The sequence below is a fragment of the Alternaria incomplexa genome (assembly GCF_024043165.1).
Source record: "Alternaria incomplexa strain BMP 0042 chromosome Unknown scaffold_17, whole genome shotgun sequence".
In the NCBI taxonomy this organism is placed as follows: domain Eukaryota; kingdom Fungi; phylum Ascomycota; class Dothideomycetes; order Pleosporales; family Pleosporaceae; genus Alternaria; species Alternaria incomplexa.
Genome location: NW_026249866.1, coordinates 225,168 through 244,647, shown reverse-complemented (window position 1 = coordinate 244,647; position 19,480 = coordinate 225,168). Strand labels below are relative to the sequence as shown.

General features: G+C 52.7%; 5 protein-coding genes across 5 annotated transcripts; 4 read left to right on the top strand and 1 right to left on the bottom strand.

Moving 5' to 3' along the window:
• On the bottom strand, window positions 1-998 carry J4E90_009719 (uncharacterized protein; the record flags this gene model as incomplete). Its single annotated transcript, XM_051439238.1, has 2 exons — window positions 1-506; window positions 545-998. The coding sequence occupies 2 exons, from the start codon at window positions 996-998 to the stop codon at window positions 1-3; spliced, it is 960 nt and encodes a 319-aa protein (XP_051286842.1).
• Window positions 999-4,297: 3,299 nt separating this feature from the next.
• Window positions 4,298-4,966, top strand: J4E90_009718 (uncharacterized protein; the record flags this gene model as incomplete). The annotated part of the gene is made up of 1 exon (XM_051439237.1): window positions 4,298-4,966. One exon carries the CDS (start codon window positions 4,298-4,300, stop codon window positions 4,964-4,966), a length of 669 nt encoding a protein of 222 aa, XP_051286841.1.
• Window positions 4,967-6,315: 1,349 nt separating this feature from the next.
• J4E90_009717 (uncharacterized protein) lies at window positions 6,316-6,809 on the top strand (the record flags this gene model as incomplete). The annotated part of the gene is made up of 2 exons (XM_051439236.1): window positions 6,316-6,321; window positions 6,351-6,809. 2 exons carry the CDS (start codon window positions 6,316-6,318, stop codon window positions 6,807-6,809), a joined length of 465 nt encoding a protein of 154 aa, XP_051286840.1.
• Window positions 6,810-7,500: 691 nt separating this feature from the next.
• J4E90_009716 (uncharacterized protein) lies at window positions 7,501-7,954 on the top strand (the record flags this gene model as incomplete). Its single annotated transcript, XM_051439235.1, is given in 2 exon segments — window positions 7,501-7,607; window positions 7,621-7,954. The coding sequence occupies 2 exon segments, from the start codon at window positions 7,501-7,503 to the stop codon at window positions 7,952-7,954; spliced, it is 441 nt and encodes a 146-aa protein (XP_051286839.1).
• Window positions 7,955-9,447: 1,493 nt separating this feature from the next.
• J4E90_009715 (uncharacterized protein) lies at window positions 9,448-18,392 on the top strand (the record flags this gene model as incomplete). Its single annotated transcript, XM_051439234.1, has 15 exons — window positions 9,448-9,495; window positions 9,545-9,632; window positions 9,694-9,764; window positions 9,825-10,057; window positions 10,105-11,858; window positions 12,577-12,817; window positions 12,886-14,086; window positions 14,133-14,477; window positions 14,524-15,301; window positions 15,390-15,523; window positions 16,313-16,391; window positions 16,440-16,983; window positions 17,032-17,427; window positions 17,791-17,801; window positions 17,854-18,392. The coding sequence occupies 15 exons, from the start codon at window positions 9,448-9,450 to the stop codon at window positions 18,390-18,392; spliced, it is 6,462 nt and encodes a 2,153-aa protein (XP_051286838.1).
• Between the last annotated feature and the right edge of the window lie 1,088 nt (window positions 18,393-19,480).

Genomic DNA, 19,480 nt, shown 5'->3' with positions numbered 1-19,480 from the left:
TTACTTCAGAGCCTGCTTATCCATATGCTCAATGTGAGATTGGAGCACGGCTGAGCCTATGTCTGAGTAAATAGTCTTCAGCTTTGATCGGAGATGAAAGGCCCCAAAACACTTCTTGTGCAGAGTCAGGCCGCCATTGTTTTTGAAGGTCTCTGCCGTAACGTTTGCAGGATCCCAACTAGACCGCCGGATATGTGCTGCCATACCTGTATAGTCATGTGATTCGAAAGTCAAAATCTGGGCAGAGTGCGCGAGATCGTAAAGCTTTTGGATGCTGAAGGGAGTTTCGGAAGCTCTCCGTCGTGCTGGGTAGAGATCATTCTCCAAGAGGAAAGAGATGAAGGAACCCAGAACCATGGCTCGACACTTGGGCTCCCATGATTCATCGACCTGACAGACATACACGTGTATGATATCGTCTAGAATATCGTAGAGGACATCCAGCATAGCCGAAAGTGTAGCTTCCCTGATTTGCAACATGCGCTCTTGAAGGTTGGTCAGCATATCTGCACGATTGTTTCGATCGAGATTGAGATTTTCATACCCAGAAGCCCTGGAGGCATATACTTTGGAAGCTTTTGGCCGTCGTCCATGATAGCATTCCCGTCGTCATCTAGCCCGATCTTCTTCACTGTAAACCGGGTAAGACGCTGAAAGCTGTCCTTGTAGCCAAAAGTCCAGGCAACATAGAACCAGCCGGGATCGCATCGTTCTCCGGAGTCCGTATCGGGATAGTGGCATTGCGCCCATCCGTAGAGATCCAGGAACGGCCGAACAAGCTTGACAATGTCGTATCTGGCGCACACGACAGCGAGCTCGAGTAGTGCATCGATTGTAAGGCCGTCTTTCCTTGGAATTTCATGGAAGCGTAGATGAGCAATCCGAAGTGCAATGTACAACGCATCTACTTCGTCATCCCGAAGCGGCACCTCAATGGCGCCGTTTTCTTTCCGGTGTCGCTCGAACATTGCTTTCCATACCGGGCTCGCCAAGGTCATGGCTGTCGAAGATACCTGGACCGGCTGGAGGCCAGCTGAATCCGTGCCGACCAATAGGGTGGCGTCGCCGCTATCGTCGAGAACAATAGTCGGCTGCAACTCCGACATATCGACATGTCTGTCTTCCACCGATGCAGCTACATCTTCCGGCGTGTCGACCGTGCACTGCACTGCAGGTGTTGTTCTCTCAGGGGTAGGACGCGCTCGGGAAAGGAAGCTAGACCACATGATCCAGCCTCGCGCTTGCTGAGACGAATGATGATGTCCTGCGGTGGCCAAGGTGACGTCGCCAGTTGTGTAATTCCGGTTGGAGTGTGAGTGTGTGGCAAGCTGGCTACGCGTGCAATGATGTGCACGCGTCCCGAGGTCGGTGCACCGTAGACGCGTCGGTGATCGCGAGGCTAAAGGACGCTAGCGAGAAGAGGTTTCAGATGTTCGTTTTTTCAGCGCAAACAAAGACAGAACAGCCCTTCGACAGCTACCCCAGCAAGCTTCCAATTTTACTTTCGCGCGCTGCCGCCAGCCGCCACACTTCGATTGAGGCGATGCGGGTCAATGCCAACCTTGGAGAGGTCAGCCTCGCCGAGTCGTAGCCGACGCTTGATGCTTCCACAACAGGGCTTGCCCCGTACGATCCCAGATGGACGGATTGTACACCCTATGTATTCGTGCGATCCAGCCTCGCCGACATGTGACGACAATGCTACAGCACAGCGCCTCATAGCTTCCAACCATGGGGAACCCGCGAAATCATGCCGAACGTCGACTTTGGCACGATCATTCGCGGCACGACCCAATCTCCTGAGTAGTATATCCACAATAATTATACTTCGATGACCGTTCGACCCTTCAGTCATCTGGCAGCAATGCGGTTTGAGCAGAGCTCTATGGACGGCGATCTCCGTGGCCATTAAGCTTTGATACAACAGAACGTCAAGCGGGTGCAGCAGGTTGCAGCATGCATGTCTGCGTGCTTGCCTCCCACACCGCGCAGCTACACGTAACACAACGACAGATTCTGGCGAGGTGCAAAGTGGTGTTTATTGATCAAAGTCACCACGGCCTTCATTAACGAATCAACGGATGAGCACACCAGGGTCTCGATCCCTATCATATCCTACCCGTGCCCCGGGTCGCCCAGAGCGAACGACATGTGACCAAGCCACTGACTCCATATGAAGCTGGTCGTGCGCCAGATGTGGCCTGTCTCGGCTGTAAGAATCGATGTGCATCACCCTTCCGCTCAAAAGATTAACACTAGATGACTCGATCTGGGACCACTGCACGCGTAATGCGCATTCGCCGACGTACGTTGCGGTCAAATCCGATGCCATGTCGAACGACTGTCTATGCATATGAAAGCTCGACTCGGTGTTGCACACGTTCTCTTCCCATACCACCATGGAAGGGCAGGCAGGCCTTACACGTCTAGTGCCCTTTTGGCACCACACGGCTACTTACGGTCATGGGTGCAGTCTGAGAGAGATTCGTCATCGCGTTGGCAAAATCCAGACGAGCAGGAGGACCACTTGTCATCTGACACCTACGCCTCAGGCCCAAGGCATCCAAACACCGCATTTACCCGTTGTATCGAATCAGAAAACCTCATACCGGCCAAATATCACTCTCCATAGATGAGGATGGATCGCGGAAGATACAGGTCGTTTTCTAGACTGCCCATCCAGATTGCGCCACAACTGCATATCCGATAGAGTTCTACTCTGGGTCGATCCAATGCAAGTACGCGGTTACACAGTGTTTGCAAAGACTAAAGCAGGTGTTGAAGTGACTGCGTCTCGAACACGATGCAAAGCATGTTGCATCAAGAGGCGGATGAACCGGAACGAGTCAGCGTCTTGGGCTTCATCGGGGTCATTAGCAAGGACCTCATGGCCGTGCACGATGATCTCCTCATGTTTAGAATGCTCGAAGCGAAACTTTATCACAGCATCATCGAATCACGACAGGTTTCAAGCGTTCGAGGTCCAAAATACACGTAACGTCTATTCCACGCTGCTGCGATTTCTTCACAGCTGACGAATGAGATGGGTACCATTGTCTCCCGACGAGCGGTAGACCAGATTCGGTTCAGCTACACAAATCTACGGGCTAACCGGTGGCTTAGCTTCCGCTTTGGCCTGTCCGGCTTGTCGGGTCTCATACCTCACGGTGATCATAGCTGCATGTTAGCGCAGCAACACCACTGTTGATACGATGGACACGAGTGGTACCCAATCGGCACAGGCACATGGCATGTTACCATGCCGGTAGCCTAGCGAGTATGATCAGCGTATCACACCGCCCAGTAACAGTTGAACCGACACATCGGACACATTCTACGCCACAAAAAGCTTCCATGACTGAGCCCGTAGCGTCCGTGTGGTCAAGCATGCACTCGATTGCATTGGTCGCAACTCATGTCACCGGAGATGGCGACAGCCCGCTTTCGTCCAGTACCGTCCCCATCACCTGTCAATGCAACTCGCAGAACCTGCAAGCATCAACTAGTTGATGTCTTTCGATCATGTTCAACGACCAGCAAGAATGTCAATCTCAACGTCATAGGAGCACATACCGGGAGCGCCCTATCACAGAAGCCGACATGCAAGGACGTTGAGCTAACCGCAAACCAGTGAGCGTGGGAGCCCTGACTACTAGACGTTCGGTACCAGTCTATGGCTTCAGCTTCTGAATCCACTTTCAAACCCCCACCGATTGTCGAGTGCGTCTCTAGATCTCATTGTCTCGGCATCGGCAAGAAAATCTACGTCCCAAACCGGGTTTGCGCGGACTGTCTTCAACGACACGATCCACAACAATTGCGAGTTTGGGCTGACGCCAACACTGTTGCCTTGCAACTCATCAACGAAGAAACTGCGCGCAAGCACATCCTGAAACGCAACATCGAAGCTCGTGGTCGCTATCTCTGCGCCTTTGAGGATCCGGATTTTCAGCACTGCAGGTGGCGACTACATAACCTGAATCTCCGCGGCACTCGCCTGGACTGCCCTTCTGTCCGCAAGAAAGGTACTGCGTGTACCAGGTGTTGGAGAAGGCGTTTGCGGAAGATCAGAATCGCCCAGTTCTTCACGCCGACGGGCCTATGCCATGAAGAAGCAGACAAACTGGTGACAAGGTCGGCAGGTTCGGAGGAGGGCAGTGAGGAGTCGGACGATGACGTGGAAGGCTACAACACAATAACGAGTTGAAGCCATACCAGAAACTGACCTGGTAAGTCGCTCTGCTAGGTTTTCGGCCACGCTAACAGATGAGGTGTACCACTGTACGACCTGCTTGTCATGCTAGCACCGCCGCCGAAGCCACACTGTGCATTCGGTACTGCTTGTGGCTCACGTCCAGGAGGACAAGAACAAGGAACAGATATATGTTCATGGTGCAAGAACATGAGCTTCGACGCACTGTACAAGCAGGCCGAAGCACATCCAGACAAGCCGTTGCTGAGGTACCGCATCGATGTCTACAGGCACCAGCTTGAGCGCGACAGCTCCGAACGCATCAGAAAAGGCTGGACATATCTCTGTGCATGCAAAGACCCAGAATTCCGCTTCTCAGCATGGCGAAACGACTTCAACCCCCAAGATTCCCGCCTCTGCGGCACAGTTCGGCATCGCGGACAGCTGTGTGCACGATGCTACCGCAAAGCACGAGAGCAAGCCTGCCATTGGCTTTCGGAATTCGATGGCGACCGAGTAGGGTTTCCGTGTGTCTTCGAGGACCCACGACTAAGACGGCCCGTCGACAGCAACTGGAAGATTGGACCGCGGAACCAGCAGGGTGAGGCAGATCCGAGCTGGGAAAAGGATCCTAGGCGAGATGGACGCTGCGACAGGACGAGGTTTAGGAATCAGCTTTGCCAGAAGTGTTTCAATCGTATGTGCGAGATTCGAGGGTTTGGCCGGTACTTCGATACGGAGTGGGGCATACTGCGCCGAAACTATGGGGTGTGATTGCAGCGCTATCGACGAACCGATCTGAGTCAATCCTCTCGTCGAGTACCCTCAATACGTTTTCCGTACACCTCAGACGAGGTTCGATCACAGCCCTGGGTCGGCTCACGAGCTTATCACCGACGAACGACAATGATCCCTCCGAACATGCGACAGTACCACATCTACGTCTACTGCTTCTGGTGCTCACCTTTGGCACGGAATTAGAGGCAGGCCACCCCTTACAGCTTTATCGTAATCACAGTGTGGTTGACAAGACGACACGACTAGTGCTTATAGCACATTCCTCCGCATCGGAAAGCCAAACAGCAACACCGACACACAAGAAACGGCACATTGCAAGGGAGCCGCAAGCCGTGCCACTTACTGGATGCTACAATCGCTTTGCAAAACAAGCACATCGGGACAAGGATGTTCAATCCTCCGCGGGATATACCAACGCGAAGATGGACCCCAAAACGCACGTTGTGTCCGCTGGTAGCAGCGCTCAGATGTAGGCGCATAGGAGTGAAAGTCGCGGCTGATTCGAGCTTTGCGGTAGCATACCTCACATCCCTTCTGAACGGCCTTGTACTCGGAGTTTCGGTAACCACCATTGTCGCAAGAGGGATCTGGAAACTGGTGGACTATTGGTGTTCATACTCCTGGTCTGGAGGCTTGCAGGCAAACTCTATTGCTAATCGATATGGGCTTTCTGAATTGACCGCGTTTAAGCTTGCGCTACCGTATTTTGAAGCGGTGGCAATCTATCCATTTGCCAGTTAGTGCATTGCGACTTAGGCGTGGGCGACGGACTAGGAGGAGGAGGTGTGGTAATGGAGCACGATGGTCTTGCGGAGGGGTCATGGTGTTGGAGTCGGTGCGTACCAACAGTGACTCCCGCAATGACTATCCGTGTCACTATAACCAATGTAACTCAGTCTAGCTATTCCGCAACTTCACGAGTGCTTGAAGTCTTTCTCGAGCACCTCGCGACAGATTATAGCCAGCCCTTAAAACAAATTATTCGTCCCTCATCACCTACATCTACCTCGAAGCCGCGATAAGCAAGCAAGCTCTCCAGCATGGCCTCAGAAACACGAGAAGGAGTGCAAATCGACGGCAAAGACTTTGCTGCACCTTCTGGGCGTACTATGAGAACTATCTTGAGGCTAAATCTACTCCCGATCCGGACCAAGTGGCAGACCAGCCTTGCAAGCATTGCGTTAGACAGCATCCGTATCTCCTGTGGGGAGCAAGAGAGCATCGTCGTGAGTCAAGAAAGTCCCCAAACGACCCCATCAACCAAAGTGTCGCCCAGCGGTTCAAAGAGCTGTTGCGTGAGCTGCCGGAGCCCCCGGCTGGGCAGTATGAATGTTACTTCCGCACCAACGCAGACGAAGAGATCTACCACGATTTCACCTGGTTCGATCACCTACTCGAAGCAAGGAAAAAGCACAACAGGAGTAAGGGTATAGACTACCCATATATTATCGCCTGCAAGCTAGTGGAGAACCCGATGGCCCTCTGCGACGATTGTCTCGAAGTTATGCGCCAGGACGTTTACGTTAAGAGGTTTAGTGAGGAAGAAGGATCGAAGCAGCGGAAGAAGCTGTTCAAGAAGGATGGAGAGGTTACTTTCGCGTGCAAGATGTTGCAAGAGCCAAAGGAACGAGATTTGGCCACTGTGTGGGAAGAGCGATTTGAAAGCGACGATCTTGAAAGCTGTCAGCGCGTGCTTGAGAAACATCAGATTTGCGCAAATGGCTACGACTACTATCGAAAGAAGCCAGGTGGTAAAGAGGCCATTGATAAATATTTCGGCGAAGATCGCGTAAGGAGACATAAGCCCGCTGGGTCGTAATGGTGGACTGTGAATGTAGGGCTAGCATCGGCAAGCTATTTTATGCAACAAAATGAACATTCTTGTAATGCTAAAGGTAGCACATACGTATTACTGCAGTTCGCACTGAGCTTGTAAAAGGTGAATGAAGCAGATTTCGGTAAGAGTCGCTGTCAGAAGGAGTTCCTTTCGACGACGCAATCTTAGCAAGTCACTGTTTCGGACAGCTCACCACGTTCTTCGCACATGGTTAACGAAGACGTGGCATGCGTTCGGTGGATCGAGACCCATATCAACAGTCAACTGTAGGCATTGATTAATACCACCGACGCATGCCTTCAGCCCTGGCCTCCTACTCACATGTCGAGGCCTTGTTCTTTGTACTATAGTCACAGACTCGCAGTCAGCGTTTCTATCAAGTCATCGATGACTGGGTCGCAAGTATAAAAGCCGACGAAGTATACAGCTTACGAAAGTCACACTACACATCACCTATCTAACCCCCTCGCGACCCTGCTCCAGACAGCAACCGGATTTTCGAACACGGAAGACTTCTCACGCCGACTACAAGAACACTCTCTGTGGGATGTCGACGACCAGACAGTTACAATGCGTGGTCGGTGACGCGCGGCTCGAGATTTGCGTTCAAAAGGATTCAAAAGAAGGCGGCAATGAGCTATGTTCTTACTGCAAAGACACACACCCGGTAATCATGTATTGGAACCTTGAGCGGATAGCCATGCATCTTCCGGAGTCGATATCCAAGTCGATGTCTGAGTCGATAAAGGAGGAGTCACGGAAGAACATATATCTCAATATGTACGAAGACCAGCTCAAACGAGTGGCACCCGGTAAACATCTGTGTCCTCCGGCAGAAACGCTTCAGGGCCGACAAGGATGGCAACGATTGGGTGGATTCTATTAAGAATATCAGGTATGACAGGAACGAAGAAAGACCGTACAAGGAACAGACAGAGGAGGAAAAGAAACTGAGGCTTCGTGACTACGTCATATGCGATCCCGTGGACGGCGAAGCGGAACTCTACGCCAGGTGTCTATCTGATCTGCAAGACAAGAATCCTGCTAAGGAGATGTTTTCGGAAGATGGCAAACACTTGCTTCCAAAGTACATTGGTAAAGGAAAGAAGGTGCCCGGATCGGAATAAAAAGGTACGGTCAATGGAGAGGCGACGCTCAGGGGAGAGGAAGGCGAGTCGAAGAATAAGTTGGACCAGCGGTGACTTGTGCCTGTGTCATCCTCATCCACACGTTCCATGATCATAGATATAGCATGCCAATGAACCCAGCCAATGTCTCTAGGGTGTGCTCTACACAGTGAAGAACCAGGAACCGCAGTCTTCGTTTCGAATCGTGATTTGTCGATATCTTGTGCGTACAACGATGATGACCCTGTGCGAAGGAGTGATGAGGTATGTAGGAAGGAAATGAAGTGGTGTTTGATAAGGGTCACCACCAGAAAAGATCATGTTCACGGCGGTCCTTTACGTCTGTGCGAGGCGCAATGCCACCGCGATGTATGACTGTACTTCCAAGTAGTCACAAATCCCAGTCATACTAGACATCATGTTTGTAGTGACAAAACTCGCTCCGGTTCTGCTTTCTGTCAACAACAGAACTCTTACCTTCGGGAGATATCCCTCTCTCTCTCTTCCCCAAGGGCCTCTATAACAAAGCCTCTCAAATTTTCTTCTATTCGCCCCCGACAAGTCAACGCCCGGATCGTTAGCGAAGCTGCAGCCATCACGAAGCCTAGTCCAGACCACCCACACTCACGAAACATGGCAAACAACCCATCGGAATCGTGCCCGTTGTATGGAAAAAGAATTGGATGTCGCGCAGATACCTCTGGTGAAGGGCTGTGCGGATCTTGTCTCTGGACCCATCCTGCTCTCATACGTCCGTGGAGAGACATACACACAGAGGCCGACGAGTTTTTCAAGTGGACTGACGCAGACAACGAGAAGCCCCGCACGTGCGTGATCCGTCGGAAGCGTTACACGGATGACAGATATGGCGAGATGGTGGCAGACGTGGTCGAAGCCTGGAAGAGAATGAAAGGCTCAGAGGTCCCTGGTGTATTCCGGTGCACAAAGCCCGCGGCAGAGGATGACATCGTCTGTGATGACTGTTGGAACTTCATGAAGGCATGCGGGCGCCAGGGTTGGTTTAATGAGGATCGCACGGTCAATGAGAACAAAGTTCGGAAAAGTTGCGGATGCCACAAATGACTGAAGCGGCGAGTGTCAAAAACCGAGCTGCACACTGTATCTACAGATGTGGCGAATGTACAAGGTTTGATCAACTCTAAACGGGGTCCTGTAGTCTAATGTACAAAAGAGTCTCGCAATGACGTGTATGAGTTGAAAAAAGTGTGGAGTTTGGTAAGACTTGCTTCTAGAAGGAATGATGTTCGCGCGCCTTCCCCCATTGAGCCGCTAATGCCGGAGAGGAGGGGCATTACGCCGCCTTCGGCCCTCAATAAATTGCGAACACAAGACTCATACCAGACCCCGATATCTCCGCGTACCCTTATGACTGCCCATACTGTGACTCACAGTTGTTTCATCTATAAGGAAGTCAGCTTCTGGCTTTGTGCTTTTGTCACACACTCCAACTTTTCGACTCGGTATTCAGCAACATGGACGGCATTAAGAAGACGTTTGCGCAATGCAAGAAGGAGGGCAGGGTATGATCTGGCATAAGCAGATGAGACGTCCAGGCTGACATGTGTGTAGTCTGCCCTCGTCACCTACGTGACTGCAGGTTTCCCCACGGCAGAGGAGACGCCAGACATCATGATGGCCATGGAGGCCGGAGGTGCTGGTACGTGGGACGAGCAATTGCTACGCCGAACGAAACGACGACAGCTAATTGACACGCTCAGACATTATTGAACTCGGCATGCCCTTCACCGATCCCATTGCCGACGGCCCAGCAATTCAGACCGCCAACACTGTACGTTGACTTACTCGCCACCATCCCTCCGAAACTCTTCCTGACACCATGTGTCTATAGCAAGCCCTCAAGAACGGCGTCACAATTGGCCATGTCCTCCAGATGATCCGCGACGCGAGGAAGCGGGGTCTGAAGGCACCAGTCCTCCTCATGGGATACTACAACCCGCTGCTCAGCTACGGCGAGGAGAAGATGCTGCAGGATGCGAAGGAGGCCGGAGCCAACGGCTTCATCATGGTCGACCTGCCACCGGAGGAGGCTCTGCGCTTCAGGAACTTCTGCCGTAGCTACGGGTAAGCACACCATTCAGACGAGCTTGGGACGAATGCTAACAAGGCAGTCTTTCCTACGTTCCCCTCATCGCACCCGCTACCTCGGAGCACCGCATGCGCGTCCTATGCAAAATCGCCGATTCCTTCATCTACGTCGTATCGCGTATGGGCGTTACCGGCGCCAGCGGAACAATGAACGCTGCCCTTCCCCAACTCCTCGAGCGCGTCCACAAATACTCTGGCAATGTTCCGGCGGCTGTCGGTTTCGGTGTCAGCACACGCGACCACTACTTGAGCGTAGGCAAGATCGCTGAGGGTGTCGTTATCGGTTCCCAGATCATCAACACATTGATCAAGGCTCCAGCAGGAGAGGGCGCAAAGGCAGTTGAGAAGTACTGCGACGAGATCTGCGGCAAGAGCACCCGCGAGACAACTCGCGAGGTTGGCATTGTTGAGACATTGAACGAGGCCAAGGAGCCCACCGGCGTCCACGTCGACAAGGTCATCACAGATGCCGACACACCAGACGGCCCCGGTCTCGCCGACCAACTGGAGATGCTCAACACTGACGAGACGGACGGCGCGAATGGAACCAACCAGCAGAATGGATTTGACGAGAAGCACAAGTTCCCCGCACGATTCGGCGAGTTCGGCGGGCAATATGTGCCTGAATCTCTCATGGATTGTCTTTCTGAGCTCGAGGAAGGTTTCAACACAGCGATCGAAGACCCCAAGTTCTGGGAAGAATATCGATCCTACTACGACTGGATGGGCAGACCAGGACATTTGCATCTTGCCGAGCGCCTTACTGAGCACGCTGGAGGTGCTAACATCTGGTTGAAGAGAGAGGATTTGAACCATACCGGAAGTCACAAGATCAACAACGCTCTCGGACAGGTACTCATTGCCAGGAGACTGGGAAAGACTGAAATTATTGCTGAGACCGGAGCTGGCCAGCACGGTGTTGCGACCGCCACCGTCTGCGCCAAGTTCAACATGAAGTGCACCATCTACATGGGTGCCGAGGATGTCAGGCGTCAAGCCTTGAACGTCTTCCGCATCAAGTTGCTCGGTGCGCAGGTCGTTGCTGTCGAGGCTGGTGCGCAGACCCTCCGTGACGCCGTCAACGAGGCCATGCGCGCTTGGGTTGTTCACCTCGACACAACCCACTACATCATCGGATCCGCCATCGGCCCTCACCCCTTCCCTACTATTGTCCGTACTTTCCAGTCGATCATCGGAAACGAGACCAAGGAGCAGATGCAGGCCAAGCGAGGCAAGCTCCCCGACGCTGTAGTTGCTTGCGTTGGTGGTGGCAGCAATGCCGCGGGCATGTTTTACCCCTTCTCCAAGGACATGTCCGTCAAGCTTCTCGGTATTGAGGCTGGTGGTGACGGTATCGACACAGACCGCCACAGTGCAACACTCTCCGCTGGAACCAAGGGTGTACTTCACGGCGTGCGTACCTACGTTATCCAGAACCAGCACGGACAGATCAGCGAGACTCACTCGGTCTCTGCTGGTCTCGACTACCCCGGTGTTGGCCCGGAGTTGTCCAGCTGGAAGGACAGCGACCGTGCCAAGTTCATTGCCTGCACCGATGCCGAGGCGTTCATCGGCTTCCGTCTCATGTCTCAGCTCGAGGGTATTATCCCCGCGCTGGAGACCTCGCACGCCGTTTTTGGTGCCATTGAGCTGGCCAAGACGATGAACAAGGACCAGGACATTGTCATCTGTGTGTCTGGACGTGGTGACAAGGACGTGCAGAGTGTTGCGGAGGAGCTGCCAAAGCTAGGACCCAAGATTGGCTGGGACCTGAGGTGTAAGTCTGACAGTATCTGAGATCACTGAACATTGCTAACATTCTACAGTTTAAACGATGATGTTATTCACACGGCCCAGGCCAATGATTGTATATAGTCCAAAAGTGAATAAAAGTTCAAGCAATGTTCGCCACACGCATTTTCAACATGATTTCCCAACTGTCTTAGTCAAAGTGAGGCTCAACGGACGATCTACCAGATATCACACGTTGTGAAGCGTGATTGGCGCAGATGATTGCGGGCGAGCTATACGCAACGATGATGCAGGTCGAGTGGTTTCGGCAAGGGTGGGATGCAGGCAATGACTAGCCGCGGCCAGGAGCGGGTCATCGCGAAGACTTGCACAGGTTCCACTGAAGACGAGACAGATGATGCTTCCCATGGACGTGGGGTTCAGGCGCGTGACGATCCACGAAGACGCTACCTGTCGCGTATCCCGAGACAGTGTACGGGCGTGGGAGGTGTGGGTGCGGGAGCGCGGCGGAGGGCCAATGGCCGGCCCATGTGTTCCGGCGCGGCCCTGGTGTGCGGTGACGAAAGGCATCCACATCTTCAGGCCAGCGCCGAGAAAGGTTCCGCGCCAATCCCACACATCTCAATGCCGCATTTCCACGTGCTGCACGCCACCTGACCGCCTGCAACTACGCCCTCTAGCCTGCCTGTCGTAGCGTCTTCCCGCTGAAGACTGCCTAACACTGCTCCTCCACAACCCGCAAGCCTCCACCCTGGACGCCTTGAGCCCTTACCGTGACGCTGCGCCCATCCAAGCCTTTGAGCTTCAACCACTCACCACATTCCCAAAAGAGACACGGCGCGAGACCAAGAGGGAACAAAAGCGACGGGAGAAGCTCGAGCAGCTTCGCGAGGCCGACGAGATGAAGTTCTCCCACAGCCTGCAGTTCAATGCAGTGCCGGACTGGAGCAACCACTACATTGCCTACAGCAACCTCAAGAAGCAGTACGTGGCGCGTCCCGGCGGGAATGAGCAAGTATTAGTAAGATCGTGGGCTGACGGACTATCTACAGAATATACAGCCTTGAGACGCAACTCAACCAGAAGCAGGCGCATACCGATGCCGAGTCCTCACCACTCCTCAACGGGGATGCCGATGACCCTGACAAGGTCTTCACGAATACCCTCGACACGGAACTAGAACGCGTCACGTCTTTCTACAAGCTCAAGGAGAATGAGATCTTCGAGGAGATGGAGGCCCTGCTCAAGGACGAGGAGCTGTTCGAGTACCACCAGGAAGAGTACAATGAGGAGAACGAGAATGCGCCGCCAGGGAAGAAGATGCGCAGTGGAAGTGTCTTCAAGGCCATCGGCTTCAACCGACCGCGGGCCATGAGCGGTGCGAGCGGGCGATCAACAGACCACGGCGCAGAGGCAGATGGAGACGAGGACGATTCGGACGAAGACGTCGACGAGACCGCACAGCTGCGTAAGAAGAGCCCAGACGGTCAACGGCGACGCAGACGGACGACCGACGAAGACATGGCAGCCTCGCACGTGTCCTCGAGACGGAAGACGAGCGTCGCATTCGAGGACTACAACGACATGGCTTTTTCTGCGCTGTACGACGAAGGCGTGTCGCTTAAGAAGCGGGCTGTCAGTGTCTACGTTTTGCTGTGCGAGCTGCGATCTTTCATCCAGCTGAACAAGACGGGTTTCGAAAAGGTGCTGAAAAAGTACGACAAGATCATGGACCGCAAACTCAAAAAGACATACCTGAACAAATACGTCTACCCAGCATATCCCTTCCAGCAAAGCACCATGGACACGCTGACGCGGAACCTCGAGCGCATGGAAGAAGCGTACGCGCAGATCGGCACAAAGGGCGACATTGTAGAGGCGAAGCGCGAACTGAGATTACATCTGCGAGAACACGTTGTGTGGGAGAGAAACACAGTTTGGCGAGAGATGATTGGAATCGAACGGAAAGCGCAAGCGGCCAATATCGGTATCAGCCATACACTGCTCGGACGCGACACAACGGGCGGCAAGATCAGGCGACAAGGAGACGAGGTCGAATCAGACATGAAGGAGGTGGATACACCGATTGGAAGATATCGGTGCCCGCAATGGCTCGTCAGCAGGACCTTTTGGATTCTGCTTGCTTGCATAGCGGTCTTCGTCGTGCTGCTTGTGGTGCCTATTATGGAGGCGCCTGAGCAGCAGAACTGTCTGGCCATGGTGATCTTTGTCAGTTTGCTATGGGCCACCGAGGTATGCAGAATGTTTGTAATCCTTAGTTCCATGCTAACCACCACAGGCTATACCTCTCTTCGTCACTTCACTCTTGGTACCTTTCCTCGCAGTAACACTGAATGTAGTCCGAAGCGATGTGGAGCCTCACCGGAGACTGGAATCTAAGGCAGCCGCATCTTACGTCTTTTCCGCTATGTGGACGCCAGTCATCATGCTGCTACTCGGTGGTTTCACGATCGCTGCCGCGCTATCAAAGTACAACATCGCCAAGATGATGGCTACCTTTGTCCTCAGCAAGGCCGGAACGAAACCAAGGACCGTCCTTGTGGTCAACATGTTCGTCGCCATGTTTGCCAGTATGTGGATCAGCAACGTTGCCGCACCCGTGTTGTGCTTCTCCATCATCCAGGTATGCCAACCCCTTCGAAATCATCCCCATTGAGCTAACATCACAGCCCATCCTCCGCAACCTCCCCGCCGATTCCGACATGACCAAAGCACTCCTCATGGGCATCGCCCTCTCCTCCAACATCGGCGGCGCCGCATCCCCCATCGCCTCGCCCCAGAACCTAATCGCGCTGCAAAACATGCACCCAGAACCTTCCTGGGGCGTATGGTTCTTCGTCGCACTCCCCGTCTGCATCATCTCCATCCTGCTAATCTGGGTCTTCCTCCTCATCACCTTCCAACCCGGCCGCGGCACCAGTATCGTGCCCATCCGCCCCCTGAAGGACAAGTTCACCGGCGTGCAATGGTTCATCAGCGTCGTTACGCTCGTCACCATTGTCCTGTGGTGCGTGAGCCACCAGCTTGAATCCATCTTCGGCGACATGGGCGTCGTAGCCATCATCCCCATTGTCCTCTTCTTCGGCACCGGCATCCTGACCAAAGAGGACTTCAACAATTTCCTCTGGACCATCATCATCCTCGCTGCCGGCGGTCTGTCCCTCGGTAAAGCGGTTAATTCATCGGGGCTGCTGCATACGATCGCGGAGTCCATCACTGCCGGCGTCGAGGGCATGAGTTTGTATGGCGTTCTCGTCGTGTTCTGCGCGTTGATCGGCGTGGTTGCTACGTTTATCAGTCATACCGTTGCGGCGCTTATTGTGCTCCCGCTTGTCCAGCAGGTCGGGCAGCAGATGCCGGAACCGCATCCTAATCTGCTGGTTATGGGCGCGGTGTTGATGGCTAGTGGGGCGATGGGGCTGCCGACTAGTGGGTTTCCTAATATGAGTAAGTCTTTCTTTCCTTTCCTCCTTTCTTCGTTGTGTGGAAGGGGGTGTTTTTGGGGGTTTATGACTTGGGTGCTAACGTGATGCAGCTGCGATTATGATGGAAGACCAACGTACCGGCCAACGCTACCTTGCCGTGAAGCACTTTTTGACGAGGGGTGTGCCGGCGAGTATTATTACCTTTTGTGTTATTATTACGGTTGGGTATGGGTTGATGCTTGCTGTGGGTTTCTAGGCTGGGGTGAGCGCATCGCATCGTTTTAGACTGTAGTGTTGAGTATGAGTTCTGTTTCCGCGACTTTAGCGAGGGAGGGCGGATTTATCGAATCAAGGAAGCGCATTTCTTGACTGTCTAGTCGCATATTGCAACGTGTGCTGAGCTATCCAGGTTGCTTGTTGGAAGATGCGGCAAGCAAGCATTGTATGACTGTTCTTTGAGCGATTGTTGGTGGTGTGGTTACACCAAACCCGCACTGATCTACACGCCCTTCCGTTATCCGCGCTTGACAAGGTGAACATCTACTTTTATCGTAGTGCAATATATATCTAACGACAACGCACAAGTAAGACGTCGGAGAACCGCAATGGCATTGGGTACCTGCTTCGCGGGTCAATGCAGTCAGCAAATCTTCAATACCGTCGCAATGTCTAAGCCACGATTTCACTCCCGTTGGGCAAGCTCATAACCATGTTCACAGAAGTTCTTCATACTCTGTGCTTTTCATGCTCCTTCACTCCCCGTAGATGCAAGTCAGATACAATGGAAGAAAGTGTCGCCGCATCAACAGTGGGTGATAGTGGCGGATCACATCATAGCGACGTCGACAACGCAACAAGCATAGGCGACAGGCCACGCTCGGACCAGAATCTGCGCATGTTCACCAGATACGATGGAAGTCCTTCAGGTCGTCCAAACACGTCTGAGGTTCAATCAGATCACCAAAATGGAGTTGTACGGCCTACCAGGCCCTTCAACTCAACACACCCCTGCAACAAACCGAACGTTGCGCAGCCCTCTTTACGAAAGAACAAACGCAGACAGAAGGCCATCTGGAAGACCATGGGCATAATATTCGGGTTCTTTCTTACAGGTCAGTCTCGTCTGTCACATACACATGACCCCACTGACGTTCTTTGAGCTTTCTTCGCAGCGCTGGGACACTTCATGCTCTTCAAGAATCTGAACGGGAGACAAGTCGACACTAGCTTCCTAACGCAGACACAAGTCTCGGCAGTCTCTATCCTGCTGAGCACAATCTTCAAAGCTGCACTAACTGCTAGCATGGGCATGTGCTTCGCTCAACATCTGTGGTACCTCTTACGCGGCACAGCAATGTCTTTGTCGACAGTCGAAATGCTCTTCGTCATTCGCACAAACATCGTTGCGTTACTTAACCCACACGGGATTCGGAGAGCACCTTTACTATTCCTCATGGCACTTTTGATTTGGTGTGTTGGACTTGCAACGGTCTACCCGCCAGGAGCACTTATTGTGGTCTTCAAAGCTCAAGAGTTCACTGAGCCCCGCAATCTATCGGTCATGAACCCACCTCTTCCGCTGCATTTGGATCTGGCTGGCGTTGAAGACTTCCCTACTTTAGGCGGTCATACGCTGACCTCAGGATCTGAGGCGTCTCCCATGGGAGCTCAGCAGAATCCTGAGTTAAGATGGTTCTCGTACGAGTAAGTTCAACATCCTACTAGTTGGTTGAGTCGAAATTGACTTTTTAGCGAACCTGATCCTGCACTGATGTTCATTGCACAGGCGATCGTGTTCAACAATCAGATGTTCACTCTTCCGGGTCATCCGGGAGAAAACTCTAGTTATCATTTGGAGTTCAGAGGTCCGCAATTCACCTGTACTACTGAACAGTACAACAGCGACGTCGCAATTGACTATAAGCAGCGACTTTACCTTGAAGTACCAATGTTCACAACGACATGGGATCAGGAACAACTAATCTACTCGTCGAAGCGATATGACATTTCCAACTATACTGTACAAGGTGACCCGAGCAACGAGATAGTCGGAGAGGCCAATTGCCGAGTTGAGGAACAGATCTGCACAGCTCAGTCTGTGCTCTACGATGTTGCCATTACGTTTCCGCGCGGTGTCCAGACAGTGGAGTATTCTTTCAGTGGCGCAAAAGTACTCCCTCAAAAAATCGAAGCTTTGGGAGCAGAATCAGCATTGAAACTTGAGCTTCCACCGAACAGCCAAGCGTACAAAGATTGGTATCATGAGTTATCGACCATGATACCTAGCTCCAATGAGTGGGCCATTCTAGATGCGCTGGGAGCACTCATCGAGGGCACAACATTTCAAGCAACAGCACCATCGCAGCTAGTATCGTGGCTTGACTATCCGCCTCCGCAGTCTCTTTTGGAGCAGGGGTGTGACAGCGGTTCAGATTGCCATCTCAGGGAGGGGACATCAGATTCTACAACAGTTTGTGTTTGCAAAACCTGGCTCGAAAACCATGACCGTAGCTTGGAAAACTGTAAGTCCCTTTCACTAGCTGTACATCAATGCAGAGACTAATCAATCTGAAGCTTTACTCAAGGGTACCATCTTTCACACGGACCGATTCGTCCTCGGCTCAGACTTCAGCAGGTATGACCCAAGGCGATCGCTCAACATGACCGAGGCCATGCTCAATGAGGTGTTGGCCAACATTACCATTTCTGCCATCTCACTTGGCACCTGGTGGGACATGGTCCCAGTGACGAGTACCCGATACCGGAGTACATATAATCTCAGTGACCCGCTGAATCTTATTCTTCCATACAGTATATGTCTAGCAGCAGCGACTGTCTTCATGGCTATTGGGATATGGTCGCTATGGCGCAATCGCGCGCCCGCGGTCGATGGAGGCTTCCTCCAAATCATGATGGCGGCCGTAGGCGATACGGAAATGAGCCGAGTTTTACTGGAAGAAAGGGTAGCTGCAATAGATGACATGACCGATGAGTTGAGTAGCTTGAAGATTCGCTACGGTGGACTGGTGAATGAAAACACCGCGGGGGCAGAAGGCGAACGATTGGGGTTTGGCACCGTGAATGAGACCATGTCGTTGAGAAAGAAGAGATGAAATTGTTTAGTTCTGGGATGTCTCGTTCGTACAACAAATTACAACGACGACGTATCTCGCATTCATGCTACTGTACAATGATGATGCCTAACCCATTATCAGCCCATTAACATCCCCCATGCTAATCCCCATCCACTCACCTAACTCGCCATCCACCGGCTCACAAACGGGATAATCGCCGCCGCACCAAAATGCGGTGCCGCAAACCCCAGCCCAGCATACTTCATCGTGACCAGCCCGTCCACAAATCCATCCACCGCCAACATCGTCGCCATCAACGCCACAGCCTTTACATCCCCTCGTTGCAAGAAGATACCCGCGATGATACCAAACGTCAAGTTGCGCCCGCCCATACATTGAACGAAACCAGATGCGAAAGTGTCGGGCTCAACGGGCATGCCAAAGCCAGCGGCGAAGGTGGTGGGGGCTAGCAGGGCGAAGAGGCCGGTGCTCAAGAGGAAGCCGGTTACGCCATAGTTGGCGAGGAGTTTGAGTTGTGTCGACATTTCGAGAGGGTTTTAAGATGGTATGGTTGTGTCTGATATGGAAGGAATGATGTGATCGTGAGGCAGGTACCTACGTAGGGAGGCTAAACGTGACGTCATGATGTTATTTCCTTTGCCGCAAACACCACATGCATCGACGCGCTTCACATCTAGATGCTATAGATACTATTGAGCGCACGTTTTGATGCAGCTACCACTCTTAAAGGGAATTGCAATTGTTCCAAGATTGGCAAACTGAGTTCAAGCGCCGATGAGCGCAAGGATGTGATACATTGCTCATACTGATCAACACCCTGACGCAAAGAGCGGTGGACCGACCTCAACACGAAACTGATGGAATTACACGACGAGTAGTCGATATGTGAAGTTGAGTAGATATGTAATCGGACAAGGATTGTAGTCGCGCCAAGCCTCTAAATTGTGTCGCCGATGAGAAGTAGGGCCGACGTTTGCTTCCCACTCCGCACGTCGACATGTTACAGCTGGCTTTATGCGGTATTTCCGGTATACCTTGGTAAAGTGCCCTTCCTTAGTAAGACTAGTTCGGAGACAGAATGCCAATGCAGGCGAAAGAGCGGTGAT